This window comes from Triturus cristatus, chromosome 6 (assembly GCF_964204655.1).
Source record: "Triturus cristatus chromosome 6, aTriCri1.1, whole genome shotgun sequence".
Taxonomy (NCBI): domain Eukaryota; kingdom Metazoa; phylum Chordata; class Amphibia; order Caudata; family Salamandridae; genus Triturus; species Triturus cristatus.
This window is the reverse complement of record NC_140589.1, coordinates 1,463,753,660-1,463,771,116: the sequence shown is the minus strand read 5'-3', so window position 1 is coordinate 1,463,771,116 and position 17,457 is coordinate 1,463,753,660. Positions and strand designations below refer to the sequence as shown.

Here is a 17,457-nt window from a genome sequence, read left to right as displayed (position 1 = left end):
CGTGGGACCCGTGCTCACTACGCCACTGGAGTCAAGCTATCCTGGCTGATGACGGCTGATAGCCAGAAACCGGTCCTAGGATGCTTGATTCCGGTCCAGGGAAGACATGGCTTGGCAGTTCGGGCTGGACTGTTCCCATGAGGCACAGGGTCAAGACTGATTTGCATATGATCATGTCTAAACTGGGGTGGTGTAGTGGGCAAAAGAACGATGGATTTAACCCAGATCTCTTGACTGTGGGAGAATGTATGCATTGTCAGCATTCCGTCCATCATTTGTTTGTTGTAACGCTTTTCGCCCTAAGTGGGATGGGTATTCCCAGACGTGGGACCCGTGCTCACTACGCCACTGGAGTCAAGCTATCCTGGCTGATGACGGCTGATAGCCAGAAACCGGTCCTAGGATGCTTGATTCCGGTCCAGGGAAGACATGGCTTGGCAGTTCGGGCTGGACTGTTCCCATGAGGCACAGGGTCAAGACTGATTTGCATATGGCCATGTCTAAACTGGGGTGGTGTAGTGGGCAAAAGAACGATGGATTTAACCCAGATCTCTTGACTGGGGGAGAATGTATGCATTGTCAGCATTCTGTCCATCATTTGTTTGTTGTAACGCTTTTCGCCCTAAGTGGGATGGGTATTCCCAGACGTGGGACCCGTGCTCACTACGCCACTGGAGTCAAGCTATCCTGGCTGATGACGGCTGATAGCCAGAAACCGGTCCTAGGATGCTTGATTCCGGTCCAGGGAAGACATGGCTTGGCAGTTCGGGCTGGACTGTTCCCATGAGGCACAGGGTCAAGACTGATTTGCATATGGCCATGTCTAAACTGGGGTGGTGTAGTGGGCAAAAGAACGATGGATTTAACCCAGATCTCTTGACTGGGGGAGAATGTATGCATTGTCAGCATTCCGTCCATCATTTGTTTGTTGTAACGCTTTTCGCCCTAAGTGGGATGGGTATTCCCAGACGTGGGACCCGTGCTCACTACGCCACTGGAGTCAAGCTATCCTGGCTGATGACGGCTGATAGCCAGAAACCGGTCCTAGGATGCTTGATTCCGGTCCAGGGAAGACATGGCTTGGCAGTTCGGGCTGGACTGTTCCCATGAGGCACAGGGTCAAGACTGATTTGCATATGGCCATGTCTAAACTGGGGTGGTGTAGTGGGCAAAAGAACGATGGATTTAACCCAGATCTCTTGACTGGGGGAGAATGTATGCATTGTCAGCATTCCGTCCATCATTTGTTTGTTGTAACGCTTTTCTCGGAAGAGGGACATACACAACACTGGCACATGTAGGATTCTCTACAGGCTCCAGGGGGGGTGGCGATCCTCATTAAAAAGACACCACCCTTTCAGATACATAGAAAATGGGTGGATCCAAATGGTATATACACTGCAGTACTAGGAGATTGGGGGAGACAAGAACTCACTCCGATTAGTGTCTGAGCTCCCCCAAGACTACAGTAACAGACCCTGGAAAAGGTAACAGGGATCCTAACGGGCTCTGAATCCTCTACATTTATAGTGGGAGGAGATTTCAATGACGTGGCGGATCCGTCTATGAATCGAGCACACAGAAACCTTGAGCAACGAGGAGACACACCCTCGGCCAGATTCATGCAAACGTTGGACCTAACCAACCTCTGGTGCCTACACCACCCCACAGAGCATGTGTACTCATATTTCTAGGGTGCCTATAAAGCCCTCTCCAGACTGGACTACCTTCTAGCCCCAGCTGGAGATATAGGGCCGGTGATCACGGTAGAATATTTGGCGTGAGGCTTGCCAATATTTGGCGTGGCTCAAAATAGAAGGGCGCCTCCAAAAAACATATAATCAATGGAGACTCAACCCATGGAATCTCCGAGACGCAGATATCGCCCAAGATAGTAAGAAAAACTCGAACTATATTTCTGTGTCAATAAGGGCTCAGTGTCCTCCGCGGTGGTCCTCTGTGAGGCCTTCAACCCCGAACTACGAGACAGGGCACAAAATACAATAGCACAAAAAAAGAAGAAGAAACAGCAGGAGGTTGAAGCCTTGGAAAGTCAGCTCCTGGAGTTGGAAAGGGATATAGGCCTAGACACTGACCAACTCTTTCTACATCAGGTATCAGTTACACACAAGAAATATCTTGCCCTGGCCCGCAGAGAGGTAAAATCACTCTGCCTGGCCGCACAATACCGCCTTTATGATACTGGGGACAGGACGGGGAAGCTTTTAGCATGGTTGGGAAGGAAAGAGAGAGAAACTAGATGGGTGTCCGCCATACACAGGAGAGGTAGTATACTAACAGCAGCACAAGACATAGCAGACGCCTTTGCAGGGTACTACACAGATTTATATAAAGGACCTTGGCAGAAGGTACCCAAATTTAAAAGTACCTCCAGTCGGTTGACCTCCCCTCCCTGTCCTCAAAAGACCGAGAGACTCTTGAGAAAGAACTTACCCTAGAAGACGTAGTGATGGCAATAGGCAAACCAAAAACTGGGAAGACCCTAGGACCAAATGGAATACCGCCAAATTTTTCAAGGAAATTTCTAGCCTACTAAGTCCATACCTATTGCAAATGTACCTGGAAACACAAACAGAGGATATACTTCCCCCTAACCTCCGAATGGCAACAATAGTAGTTATTCTTAAACCCAGGAAACCCCGGACAGAGTGTAGATCCTACCGGCCAATATCACTCCTAAATATAGAAACCAAAATACTTGCCACCATCCTAGCGACGAGACTGCTGTCAGTTATTACTTCTCTAATGCATGCAGATCAGTCAGGATGATGCCTGGAACATCGACAAGATTGAATCTGCATAGTCTATTGAACTGGTTATATAGGGTTAAAAATAGAACAGACCCCCACATTTTCCTAGCCTTAGATGCAGAAAAGGCTTTTGATGCAATACACTGGCCATTCATGCGACACACACTAAGGAAGTATGTCTTCGGTCTGGTATTTCTGGCTTGGATCAAATTATTATATACCTCACCGCAGGCAAAGGTACGGGTCAATGGTGCTATCTCAAAACCGTTCTCACTGGAACGGGGCACTAGACAGGGCTGCCCCCTATCACTCTTGATATTTGCTTTAATACTAGAACCACTAGCATGACTAGTCAGGGCCCACCCAGAAATAAGCGGATTTACCTAGGACACTGATTCAAGTCATGACGAAAGGATCTCTCTATATACCGATGACATCCTCCTATATGTGTCACCAACCCCACTGTGACACTCCCACTCATCCTACACATATTCGCGGAATATGGAAGGCATGTGGGATACAGAATTAACTGGAATAAAACCAATCTTTATCCAACTATGGACCTATACACACCCGTGAATTCCCTTGCCAACTGCAAGTAAAACATGAGGGATTTCAATACTTAGATATCAACATAACTACCAATAATACGTTGAGCCTCACCCGAAATATCCATAGGATCTTAACAGACTTCCATGAGGAGGTAGAACGATGGCTACCTCTGACTTTACTAGGTAGAGCAGCCATTTTAAAATGATCACGCTTCCGAAAATACTGTAGGTTCTCCAAAATACCTATAACAAGATACCTGAAGATGTTTTTAGAACAATAAACGACGAGCTGCAAACGTTACTATGGGATGGGGGCCAGCCGAGGGTTGCACTCCTAACACTCCAACGCAACCAATACAATGGTGGGATTGACCTCCCAGACATAAGATCATAGCCATCAATGAGTGGGGACACTAACCAGGGGATCACCCAACATACGCACTTGAGAGGAGCCAATTTGAATCCCGCACTTACCTTTACTACATACATGGGGCAAGGGACTACAGCAACTCCTACCTGCGCCCCAGAGGTCAATAGAGGCCTGGAAAGGAGCTGAGAGACAAATAAAAATTGGATAAGAAAATTACAAAGAAGACCCCAATTTGGGAGGGCACACGCTTACCAGAACTAGGGAAACTGAGGGGGTTTTGGCCCTGGGATGCAATCGGAACATCCATGCTGGGAGACCTCCTTGAGGGTCACTGACCTCCTTCAGCTCCCTACAATGGAAATCCAGTTAATTGATAACCAGGGATATCAATACCTGCAATGACAGCATCCCTGGAGGGCTAAGAGGGTTGACATGTCCAACATACCCGACTATGCACCACTTGAGGAATGACTCCTTATTGGAGAAATACCTGAAAAAGCTGTCTCATGGATATATATAAAACCCTAATGAATAATATCCCAGATAATCTAAAGGGTCTTAGGGCGCAAAGGGAAGACACCCTGGGAGAACTAGAAGACGTAGACTGGAAGGCGGCTTTTATGTACCCAATGGAGATAGTTATTAAATTGCAACTACGGTTGATACAATTTAAAAGCTTACACAGGACATACTTTGACAGACACCGCCTCTATAGAATTGGGTGGGCGGCATCCCCGGATTGTCTGCGGTGCAGCAGGAAAGTAGGGAGTTACATACACACCCTGTGGGGATACTCCTCGATACAAAAATACTGGGCCAAGATATTTGAGGAACTACAGCTGCCCAGAGATGCGCATACGCTCTATTAGGTATACCCTCAGACATAGATGTACCCAGACATACCCTTATTTTCTGTGACTTAGGACTAGTAGTAGCCAAAAGGGATATAGCGAAATACTGAGGGCCCCAAACATTCCAACGATGGCAGAATGGAGGTTGTGGATGAACCTCTATATGGGGGAGGAAAAAGTGACATAAAGCAAGATGGTGCCCAAATAAATTTTCAAAGATCTAGGGCTCCTGGCTACGAAACTATGGACTGAAAATGTGTGACGAGTCAGGCAACTTCCATCCGTCATTAGTAAACTGAATAAGGAAACAGGAAAGCCCGTACATACAGGGGGTTGCAATGTTGATATATACACAACAAAGCATCATTAGAAGTGAGTCATGTGAATATTAACCTGGCATTGTATGGTTTATAAATTGCCACTGTGTGTTGGCAAATATATGATGTTTTACAGTAGCTCTGTACACTATGTAGTTTCAAAAGTGTTAAACAAAAATATATTTTTTAAAACCATTATGTAGCGGAAGTGCAGATTGTGAAACTTCACCATAGCGAATTTAACTAGGCCTTAATATGAAATGTGATTTTTTGCCTTGCATGTACTCTCCTCTGCATATGTGGATTTAAGGCTTCAGTAGCTAGAGAAAGGATGAATGTGTATTAGAGATAGTGAGGCGTGAGAAGAAAATCTTGGCAGAGACGTGACAAGCTAATAATCTGAAGAAGCTTCCTATTTATCGCGTATCAGTAACGGTGTACTACCCAAGGTATTGTAAATGTCCAGAAAATCTGAAGATTTTGCCACAGAGCAATGTGAAGTGCAACTCCATTGGTCCCCAGAGGGGAGGTGTGAAGATCGAATGACGAGAAGGTATCTGTATGCTTTAATTAATGTATACACTGTTAAGAGTTTACGGTAGACCCCTTTGAACTCTGAGAGGTACAAATCTCTCTGCTTGAATATGCCTCCTCACAACGCATTCCTTTTCCCGGTAGGCTATTACAAAGCGGTCGTTACTAACGCATACCATTACACCGCAAGTCATAACAACGACTTGCACTAGAGGGGGTGCTGGATGTTGGAATAGTATAATTTACTATTCCAACTCCAGTCTGTGCAACAGTAGGGAAGGTGTTGGATTTTAAATCCAACAACTTCTGATCCCTCCGCAAGTCCTTGTTATGATTCGCGGGATAATGGTATGCGTCGTTACAACGCAGTCGTTGTAACGACTGCGTTGTAATAGCCTGCGGGGAAAAGGATTCGTGGTAAACGATGTTTACTTTCTCTGCTTACCCTATTCTCATGAGTGTGAAGCTATATGCTAAGCACTCGTTCCCTTTGAGAAGATCTTTACTGAAATCTTCCCCATACTAACACCTTACTACTTTGTTAATGTTACCTTCTTGCTTCTTAAATTTCTCTGAGATTTTCAATTCTGAACCATCCTCAAACTAAACCTGGAGTCCTGGTTAGAAGGCTTTAAGCTTTATGCATGCTGAGAAGGAGAGTTTGGGTTTCTTTAAGGAACATAAACTTCTGTTTTTTGCCATTTGTACTTGTGTGGCTATGTTGTCCCAAGTCTGATGCTACCAAACTGAATTTACATCTTTGACTAATGCTTCCAATTCAAATTCTGTTTCTAATCTGAAGCTTAATTTGCATTGATTATTAATGTATAATAAACTCACCGAATCCTGGTCCTTATTGTGTTGTCAAATAAGCTACACAAACTTTAAATTGTTTTATTGACTGCTAACTCCTTTGCCTCTCAGTCAACCACAAAGGTCTATTGGATAGAAATGGTAACAGTGTTCTAACACACCAGCAAACTCCTTCATCCATCTCCTGCATGTTCCATGACCTCCCACAAGTCTCCTTTTTCTTCTCAAAATCTTTAAGATGAGTTAGTGCTGTAGTGACCAGTAAGAGCTTCTTCTCTCTTTGGTCTTTTGATAATCCAGTGAGCACATCCCACTCTAACAATATATTTATGTCTTTACAACATTCCGAAATGGTCTCAGTTCCTCCTTGCAGCAGCCATCCTAAGAACTAGCCCCAACTTCAGAGGACATGTTACTCATCACAATGTGTTCTTCCACTATAAAAAAAACAGGTGCCAAAGCACAGCGACCACGACATCCAGGAAAACATTGTAAGACGTGAACTGCGCCAGGGTAATTTCCAGTTGCATGGATCATACTGCTAAGTATGGTGACGGATAGATTCCATGGTGAATGCAAGAAAGTGCTCTTTAAAAACTAGGGACCATTGGACAGTTGGTTCTGTCTCCCACTTATTTGTATTCTATCCTGTAGAAATGGGGTGTGAGGCGTGTCACTTCCTGTGGGATGGAGTGATTTGTGTCACCCCTTAAAGCAACATCAAATATGGCCTCCTTTGACAAAACATATGTTTCTGGTTACAGCAAAGACTCAATAGGAAATTACAGAATGGGCGCCAGGAAGACCAGCGATGCCAGCTCTTTTATTCTCATACATCCATTCTTAATGCGTTATGAAAGAAAGCGCAGAACAAAAAAACAAACATCTGATACTTATTTTTTACTTTTTATCATGCGTTTTATGCAGATATATCAGAACTATAACTTAGATATTACGAACAAATCTACCGATCCAATAATTTTATACTAAACGCCTAATTAAATTGTTATGCACATTATTCACATTATTGTCCTGTCCTTCACATGCACCACCTGTGCAGTCACTGAGCTTTAGTAGGAGTTTTCTGGCCCTTTCAATACTTGAGACCTGTACAGCGGCCTTTTAAAGTGTCTCCATATGACAAGCATGAGCCGAACAAGAAATGCAGCGCAAGCCACGGCCAGCAGCACAGCTGAAAAGGGAAAAAAAATAGATAAGTGTCAATTGATGAAATAATACAGTTCATGAATCAATCAATCAACATTCAAGAAAAAACACAAATGCTTTTCTTCACGTTCTTGGTCAGCAACTAGGAGAACAAACCAGTCTCGCCAAAGAACTGAGGACGGAGTTGCAGCAGTGACTCACCATATATATGCCATACTGTACATCTTGAGACAAAATATTGACAGAATTGAAACTATGACTTTTAATATCAGGATTGAATGATTGCTGCTGTGGCAGTTATAGGCTGTTTCTAGTCCAAACGGTAAATGAAAATGTTTAAAACAATGAAAGTGCATGCAAAAAAGGAAACAAGAATCTTGGCAGCACTTTCTAACTGCCAAGTCATTGTATAAATATAATAACAATTTAAAAAATGAAAGGAAACAAGAATCTTGGCAGCACTTTCTAACTGCCAAGTCATTGTATAAATATAATAACAATTTCAAAAATGGTACACAGGGAGAGAGGCGGGAAGCGGGCTGAGATAAATCTAGGAAAGTGAAATGACAGCACACCTGGGGGGAGTGGAAGAGGGAGACTTTAGGTAGGTAAAGAGCAAATGAACACATGAACTCCAATGGAGCCTTCAATACTAAAAAAACAAAAAAGTCGCCTCCATCATGCATTGGACGGATACACCTCTTTCACTCAGAACATCGAGAACAAAATGCGAATCAGAAAGACAGACATAAGCATAGGGAGTAAAACTATCAAATCTTGGGCAGTCTTCAAAGATAGTCAACTGAGTCGCCCAATCATGAGCAAGGGACTGCATGAAGCCCATTCTAAGTATAGATTATGTGTTGGAAACAACAGGTCAGCCTACATACGGTTAAATCTATCTGCAGCTAAGACCTAAAAACAAAGCATGTGCATCTAAATTTTGTTTCCATAACAAATGAACGTTTATTGCCAGCAATTTCTCCTGGGGCTGAATCCTATCAGTAACTAAAACAATTTGTGAAATAACAGTATAACTGGAAGGAACCTGTTATAAAACTATGCTTTTAGAAATGCTCAATCAATTCTGAAATAGGAAGTTTTAGAAAATGCATGCAGGGCAAACAAAGAAAAACTTAAACATATTCATCAACACAATAAGGAAATTACATAGGCTTCCCTAGAGGACGCATAACTCCTATCGATCAAGCTCTGACTAAAACTGAGCTCTTTCAAGGCATCCGAAGAGGCTAAGTTATCTACTAGTAGTTGGTCCTAATCACATAATAATCAGCCTATAAGAAACACTAACCTTAACCTAACTACATTTAATAATTCTCCTTTTCAAACAGGAACACTAACAAAGTCCAAGGAAAACACAAGAAAACGCTCACTTTCAGCCACAGAAACAAGAGTACGTATAAGCTGGCAAGCAGCGATATTGGCATTGGTAACAACATTAAGGCTCTAATTATGAACTTTCCTAGTACGATACAAAACACTGTCACCAAGGGGCTCATTTATGAGCTTTTGCAACACTGTTACTGTAAAAAATATGCCCCGTTGTGCCCTATTTACAAAGTGACGCATCTAGGCAGATGCGTCACTTTGTAAACCCCTGCGCCACATTATACCTGCGCCAGGTATAATGTATGCAGGGTAGGCATTACCCCCAGGTCCCTCCGTCCTCGACACCGTCATGGACAAGAGAGATGTAACTATCTCACTGACAGAAAAAAGAACGAAGGAATGATGGACCTACCCTCCCCACTCCCACTGGGAGTACATAAGGAGTACCGGTCCCAGCATTCCTCCTGTTCTTTTTTCTGTCATCCTGACAGTGTGTGGACGCGGCAGGAGCGGGGGCGCTCCTGCCTGATTCCTGGACTTACTTGGTGGCTGCTGGTTCTTTCCTGGTGCCCTTCGTGGATGGCCTCTCCCTCCCTGCCGGGCTTGGGGGGAGTGGCACGGGCTTCTTCGGATTCTTGGCCGCGCGGCGGTGTAATACCGCGTTGGCTCTGTCATGGCCCGATGGCCGCCCCTCCTGGCCTGCCGGGCTTGCTAGGGGGCGCGGCCGAGGTGCTGCTCGCGATTGGTTGCAGCTCCTTCCCCTTCCGGGTTTCGTCCTGCCTGACTTCCGGTTTTTGATCGTGGGGACGGAAGTCAGGCGCCTCGAGGTTCCCGGCTTCGGGTGGCTCGTTAAAACGAGCCGAGTGGGTGAGTACCGCATAGCGGTTGTTTTCTCTTGGGTTTTGGCTGTGTTTGGTGCATTACTCTGCGATGGGGAAGCGTTCTAGAAAACGTCATCACCGGGAGAGGTCTTCATCTTCCTCTTCCTCTACTGCTTCCAGGTCTCCCTCCCCTGCCAGGTCCAGGCGCCGTGATGCAGGTGGTGATGCGCATATCAAGCGCTTGATCAGGGAAACTTTGACCGAGATGGGTGATGTTGGGTCCCGTCGCAAATGCCCTGCTCCTGTTTCTTCGGACTCTAGTGGCGATGAGTCTGCGTCGTTGGGGGACGGTGATTTGAAGGGTAAATATGTGGACAACGACGCTATGCCCAGTATTCTGAAGCATGTTAAAGAGAACATGGGGTTCCCTGACGAAGACGCTCCTAGCACCTCTTGGGGCCCCTTGTTGAGGCAATTTCAGAGTGCTGCCACTGTCGATGTTCCTGTGCATCCCTTCATTAAAGATGTTTTGAAGCGCGAGTGGGCTGATCCTGATCGCATTTTGATTCTGCGATTCATGGCTCGGCTTTATCCTCTGCAGGATATGGCTTCTGATCTGCCGGATTCTATTCCTATTGACTCCTTTGTGGCTAGTTTGGTGGGGCGCACTTCCCTTGCTGAGGACGCTGTGCTGAAAGATCCTGTTGACAAGAAAGCGGATGTTGCACTCCGAAAGGTGTATTCTGGTTCCCACTTGGCCTTGCGGGCTGGCATCTATGGGATTTATGTTTCGCAGTCCCTGCTGTCTGACCTGAAGTTCCTCTATCAATCTATGGACAATTCCACGGACTGTTCGTGTTTGCTTGAGCAGATCGAGCGTCAGGTGGAGCTTCTGTCTGATGTCTCCTTTGACGTGGTGCGTGCTTCTGCTCTGTCCGGAGGGGCTTGTGTGGCTGCACGTCGCATTCTTGTCCTTAAGGACTGGAAAACTGACTCTGCGCATCAAGGCATGCGCGTTGAGGTTGCCTTTTCAGGGTACTATGTTGTTTGGGGGGGAATTGGAGACCAAATTGCACAAGCTGTTTAAAGAGAAAAAGCATTCTTCTTCTTTTAAAGTCTCTGCTTCTGCTCCTGTCCCTTCTAAATCCAAATCTTTCTTTTGTCCTGCCTCTCGTAGACAGTTTGTGAGAGGCCAGGGTCGGTTTGCTTCTGGCCGTGGTCGGGATCGTAAGGCTAAGTCCCCTCCGCCTGCCAAGCCGCGTTCCTGACTCTTTGGCGGTGGTTCCCGGGTTGTTGGTTGGAGGGCGGCTGCGCTTCTTCCTGGATGCCTGGGTTCAGTCTTGTTCCGACGTCTGGGTGTTGGAGATCATTCACCAGGGTTATGCTCTGGAGTTTACGGTTCCTCCTCCAGACTCCGGTGTTCGACCGACTCCCTGGCCTTCGAGTCGTGTGAAGCGGTCTCATCTTTCTCAAGGGATTCTGGACCTTCTTCAGAAGGGTGCCATTCAGGAGGTTCCTCCTTCAGAGAGAGGGGTGGGCTTTTATTCCCTTATCTTTCTGGTTCCCAAAAAAACGGGGGGTTTCCGCTTGGTTTTGGATCTTCGGGTTATGAACAAGTGGGTGACAAGGATTCCTTTTCGCACTTTGCAAAGGGTGATTCCTTTGGTGCTGCCGGGTCACTTCATGTGTACCCTGGATCTTCAGGATGCGTATTACCATGTTCCGATCCATCCTCGGTCCCGCAGGTTTCTGCGGTTTTGTGTTCTGGGGCGTCATTATCAATTCATGGTGTTGCCATTCGGTCTCCGGTCGGCGCCGCGATTGTTTACAAAGGTGGTGGCGCCTTTGGTCGCATGGCTTCATCTCCAAGGGGTGATGGTGTATCCTTTCTTGGACGACTGGTTGATCCATGCTCCGTCTCGGGTCCTGTTGCTGGAGGCCAGGGAGGTGGTGTGCTCGGCGTTGCGGGCCCATGGTTTCCTGATCAACTTGCCCAAGTGTCAGCTGACGCCGTCTCAGGACATGGTGTTCATTGGGGCCCGCTTCCGTTCGGATCTGAACCGGGTGTTCCTCCCCGAGTCTCGGGTTGTGACGTTGGTGTCCCTTGCCCGACGTTTCAGGGTCGGGGGTGCCTTTCCGGTGCGCCTTTGGTTGCGTCTTATGGGTCTGATGGCGGCAACTGTTTTTACGGTGGCCTGGGCGCGTTTTCATCTGCGCCCCCTGTGGGTGTACCTCCTGTCTCTCTGGGATCCCCTGTCCCGCGATTTGGACATTATGGTTCCTGTGTCTCTGGTGGTCCTCCCGGTTCTTCTTTGGTGGTCTGTGAGGGGTCATCTGTCATTGGGTCTGCCCCTGCAGTCTTCTCCTTCTCTGGTCTTGACGACGGATGCCAGCGCCTTGGGTTGGGGTGCGACCTTTGGGTCTCGCTCCCTTCAGGGTCGTTGGTCCCTCCTGGAGAGTCGCAGGTCATCAAACTGGAGAGAGCTCACGGCGGTGTCCCGGGCTGTGATGGATTTTCGGGATCTGTTGCTAGATCGGAATATGTTGGTGCGGTCCGACTATATGGTGACGGTGGCTTATCTGAATCATCAAGGGGGGATTCATTCGGCATCTTTGAATGCGGTGGTGGTACCCCTGTTTTGTTGGGCGGAGGGCCATCTGCTGTCTCTGAGGGCGGTTCATCTTCGGGGAGTGGACAACTGTGTGGCGGATGTCCTGAGTCGGTGCTTTCCGGATTCTCTGGAGTTGTCTCTCACCCCGGTTGCGTTTCGGCTTGTGTGCGGGAGGTTTGGGCGTCCCTTTCTGGACCTCTTTGCCTCCCGGCACAATGCTCAGCTCCCTCGTTTCTGCTCCCGGTTTCTGCAGGAGGGTTGCTGGGGGGTGGACGCCCTGTCGCTGCCTTGGCCTTCGCGTCTCCTCTATGCCTTTCCCCCTCTGGCTCTGGTTCCCAGATTTCTGGCCCGTCTGTGTCAGGAAGATCGGGTGGTGGTGGCGGTCCTGCCGTTTTGGCCTCGGAGGTCCTGGTTTCCGACGGTGCGTCTTTTGGCGGTTCAGGGTCCCTGGTTTCTTCCCCTGTCTCCATCTCCCCTGCGGTCTTCCCCGTCCCTGTCTCTTCTCCGATTGCGGTTGTCGGTGTGGAAGTTGAGAGGCAGGGTTGGAGACGGCGCGGTTTCCCGGAGCATTTAGCGGTGGCGCTTCAGCGTTCCCGGCGGCCTTCTACCCTCAAGGCTTATGATCGACATTGGGGTAATTTTGGTTGTTGGTGTTCGGCGTTGGGCGTCTCCCCTTTGTTCTGTTCCTTGCAGGTGGTCCTTCAATTTTTGTGGGAGGGTTTCGAGAAGGGTTTGGCTGTATCTACTCTGCGTGCCCAGTGGGCCGCTGTTCGGGCTTTTCGTTCCCCGTGGGGGAATCTTTCGGATTTTGAGGACTTGGTCTCTCGTCTTCTTCGCAGTTTTACTGTTTCTCGGCCTGTGCCTCGTCCTTCTTTTCCCCTGTGGGATTTGCCTTTGGTTCTTCGGGTCTTGATCAATCCTCCTTTTGAGCCTTTGGATGAAGTGGATTTGAAATTTCTCACTCTCTAGGTGGTTTTTCTGGTGGTTGTCACCTCTGCTCGTCGTCTTGGGGAGTTGGGGGCCTTGATGGCGCGTGCTCCTTTTCTGTCCTTCACGGAGGGTGGGGTGGTGCTCCGCCTTGATTCGTCTTTTGTGCCGAAGGTTTCTTCGCAATTTCACAGGTGCCAGGAGTTGGTGTTGCCTGCCCTGGGCTCTGTTTTGGATTCTCCTGGTGGTCCCCAGTGGTCCTTGTTGGATGTGTGCAGGGCTTTGCGCATTTATCTTGCCCGCACGGCGGTGTTTCGCAGGTCGGACTCCCTTTTTGTCTCCTTTGGGGCGGCTTCGCTTGGGGGTAAGGCTTCTTCTGTGTCGATCGGCTGTTGGCTGAAGCAAGTCATTTCCTTGGCCTACTCTCTGTCTGGGTCTCCTCCTCCTTTGGGGGTTCAGGGTCGTTCTACGAGAGGGGTGGCTGCTTCTTGGGCAGAGGTTCAGGGTGTTCCTCTCTCTGAGATTTGTAGAGCTGCCACGTGGGCCTCTTCTAATACTTTCATCAGGCATTATCGGCTCCTCAATCTGTTGGGGGATGATGGAGGTTTTGCATTGGGGGTGTTGAGCTCTGTTCGCTCCTGATGTTTTTTTCTTCTTTATTTCCAATAAATCTCTGGGTTTGTTTGCTATCCTGGTGGTTTGTTGTGTTTTCTGGTATGAATGCCGGTGTTGGCTTTGGTATTTCTCACTTGTCCATGACGGTGTCGAGGACGGAGGGACCTGGGGGTAATGTCCTATTACTTACCGGTAATCTTCATTACTACGGGTCCCGTAGTCCTCGACACCGTCATGACTTCCCTCCCTCCCACCCTGTCTGCCGGCCTTCATTGGGGCTTGGTATTTCAGGAGGAATGCTGGGACCGGTACTCCTTATGTACTCCCAGTGGGAGGGGGGAGGGTAGGACCAGCATTCCTTCGTTCTTTTTTCTGTCAGTGAGATAGTTACATCTCACTTGTCCATGACGGTGTCGAGGACTACGGGACCCGGAGTAATGAAGATTACCGGTAAGTAATAGGACATTCCCTCGCATAAAAGCCTCGTAGAAGTGGTGCATTGAAATCTATAAGATTTCAGTGCACCACTTCTAGGATGCCATAGCGTCAAATCCTTACGCCTTCCTCATGGCAGGCGTAAGGGTGATGCAGTGCATTAAGGATAGGCCTCGCCCACTCATTGGTAGAATTGCTTCATGCTTGCAACACAACTCCAGCAATGCATGACTTTTGCGCTGACAGATACGTCAGGATTCCTGACATATCTGTCTTCCCTTGCGACATGGAGCACCGTACATTCAATGCGACACATCCATCGTGTTGCAAGGAGGGCGCAGTGAAAACTGTTGCATCGCTGTTTTGTCACAGCAATGCAACGGTTTTCATAAATGAAGCCTCAAATGTGATTTGTCCAAACAAAAATATTTTATTTGTTCCTGGTTGGTGGAGCTAGTCACTTTATTTGTAAAATGTGCTTAAAGTGATTTTTGGTAAATTTGGATACGATAGCCAAGAAAATTGAAAAAATCTTCTCTTTCCAAGTAACGTATATCCTCCTTCTTTGGAATAGTGGGTCTGGATACTGGAGTGTTTGAGAAAGCGGCCTTACAAGATATAGAGAAACTGAGAAATAAAAACTAACAGTACACCGCCACTATTACAAAAGACAAACAGCATCTGTAAAAACTGGGTACGCACCCACACAACTAAGTCCCAATTTGTATCTATCAAAGAGTATGTGTGGCAGGTTCTAAACCCTCAGTCTCCTGCTGCTGTAGAGACTGCTGGGGCATTTGGTGTTTCTTAAAAAGAATGGGAGACTCCTTGAATTGAATGCAGATTTATTGATATAACCACAATTTGTTAACCTTTATTTTCAAACAAAAATTCATAATTATGCTTCCTAGTCATAATTTGTAAAGTATCATATTTTATTTAAAAAAATAGCCAACTGCAAATATCTCACAATAACATATTACATTTCTCCAAGGGCAATCAACAACTGTTTCATCCAGGATTGACTTTATCAAGGCAGGGCCTTTAATGTGAACAATCATTGGTTACCTGTGAAGTAAACGTTGGGTAGTGCAAGAAGACAAAAAGAGGGAAGTTGCATGTTTTATTTGAAAAGAAATCTTAAGTAATTTTGTTGTGTGATATCAATAAATCTGTAACTAACAGTGTTGAGTGACATCTTTCTTACTGAAACTAAACAGCTCATGAGCCTTAGTCATCTGTGTGATTCTCTGGTGATCTTTCGCTCTCGTGCTTCTACCACGTGGCCTCTGTGTGGTGCTTTTCCCCTCCCACCCACTCCTTCTTTACCCCCCAGTCACTCGAACACCTGCGTTTTTTTTTTCTAATTGGGGCTTTCACGCAAAAAATAGCTTACTTTTTTTTTTACCGATCCAAGTGGCATTTGTCATCTTGGATTGGTAAATACAAAACTAAAGGAAATGGTGCACGCTGCATTGTGCTATTAAACATTTTTGATGATGCTGCACATGTCCCAACGCTGGGCAGCACTGCCACAAGCGATTGACAAAGGCAAGATCTACTGGCTTTGTTAATGCTTGTTTTGAATAGCCCTGGATACAGGACAGTGCCAAACAAAACTACTCCCTAAAGGCCATAACAATCTATCAATTCTTCTGCAGTAATGGATTCATTTGGGATCAATTCTTTTACAGAATCTTTGTCTAAAATACTATGACAGTTTTTGAAATCCATGGGAAAAGAAAATATGTAAAACACACTACATTCACAACTGCAAAGCTGGAAGGTCACCCCTTTCATCTTGCAAACCAGCTTGCATTTATCCTAGATATTCAAGCCCCTATATATTACCACTTCACAGACTGGATTACCTGAGGGACTTGGTATTTACATTGACCAGTAGAGATGCAAGGTCATAAACAAAGACAACTCCTCGTGTATCCTGCATGTTTCTGGCTCCATCTGCCAACTGCGTTTGGAAGCTTGCAACGTACCCTCAAACCACAAGAGTCAATGGCAGAGTAGAAGGGCTCAGAGTAGGCTCTCTTGCTGCTCAAGTGACAAGTCAGCCACCTATATAGGTTAATGCTCAATGCGTAGCTGTAGTCCAACATGGTACCCACTGACTTATAGATTGTAAACTAAATATTTTCCTGATCCTGTGTCTTGATACCACCCTGTTCTGCCATTACTTGCTGGACCAAATAACTGCTGTGCCAAAGCACTAGCCATTATTGTAAACCAATGATACAGCCTCAAGGGTGATTGGGCACTTATTCCAACTAGACACTTCTAAGTTGGCAGTCCACAAAGCTCATTTACCCCTTCCGGCAAGATATAGGAATTTAAAGATGGCCAACTCTGTTCACAAGGCTCCTTCCCTCTTCTTTACTGTTACCTTATTTTTTCCATCTTCTTCATTTCTTTTACACTTCCCACCTCAGCATTTTGATGCAACCATAGAGTGTCATAGCATATTATTTAAGCAATAAATAATGTTACTCTCCAATGGGTTTATCCAATCCCTCCTTGGTTGCAGCGTGTTGCATCAGCCAAACTTTTAACCCGAAGGGAGCAGCACCCCCTGATACCTGCCAAGTAATCGGACACCAAGGTGATAATGGCAGAATTGCAGGTAGACTAAGCAAACAAGCAAATTAAGTAATACCATCAATTTTAAGAAAGTGGAAGACTTTAGGTGAGCTCTGGGGAAAACAAACATATATCTCTCATACTTATGGGTCTCAAAGGAACCTTTGCTCCTCCCAATATATATATTGTTTTTCTCTCTCTTTATTTGTGTACATTGAATGGGAGGTTCCTATTGGTGTCAGACTCAGCCTACTCCTCCTCCAGACTCCGCACAACTTACTTCCACATGCTGGGTGGAGATCTCAATACGCCTTCACGATTTGTTTGGAACTTATCACTGAAGAGGAACTTTACAGTAAGTGCAATTTCAGTTTCTACAAGACTCTCGGGAATAAATAAAGAGCACACATACATCTTAACAATGACCATAGATCAAGGGTAGGTTGCACCTAATTTGTTGGCCAGCGAGGCTCAATAATGGTATCCATAAAGAACTGAAGAAATCGACTCACTGAAGTAGTGTAATAAAATGAAACAACATATATTGTAGACTAATAATCAAAGCTCATATCCTCTCAGTTTCAGAAATAAGCTACATCAAGCAGAGTTTCTCTAATGAACCGACCACTGCAGAGGTTTTCCTGATCCAACATCATCACAAGTATGACATTTACATTTATTTGGAACTTTTACTACTTCCACCAAAAAACAAAAACGACCAACGTGACCAT

General features: G+C 46.3%; 1 protein-coding gene across 1 annotated transcript in view; it reads right to left on the bottom strand.

Annotated features, from left to right (window-relative positions):
* Positions 1–7,225: 7,225 nt before the first annotated feature.
* The window catches only part of LOC146821545 (uncharacterized), a 190,043-nt gene continuing 179,811 nt past the window's right edge, over positions 7,226–17,457 (bottom strand). Inside the window, exon 7 of the mRNA XM_085612535.1 lies at positions 7,226–7,399. Within this exon, the coding sequence (XP_085468661.1) occupies positions 7,278–7,399 (122 nt within the window). The 3' untranslated portion in view covers positions 7,226–7,277. The remainder of the gene's footprint in view (positions 7,400–17,457) is intronic.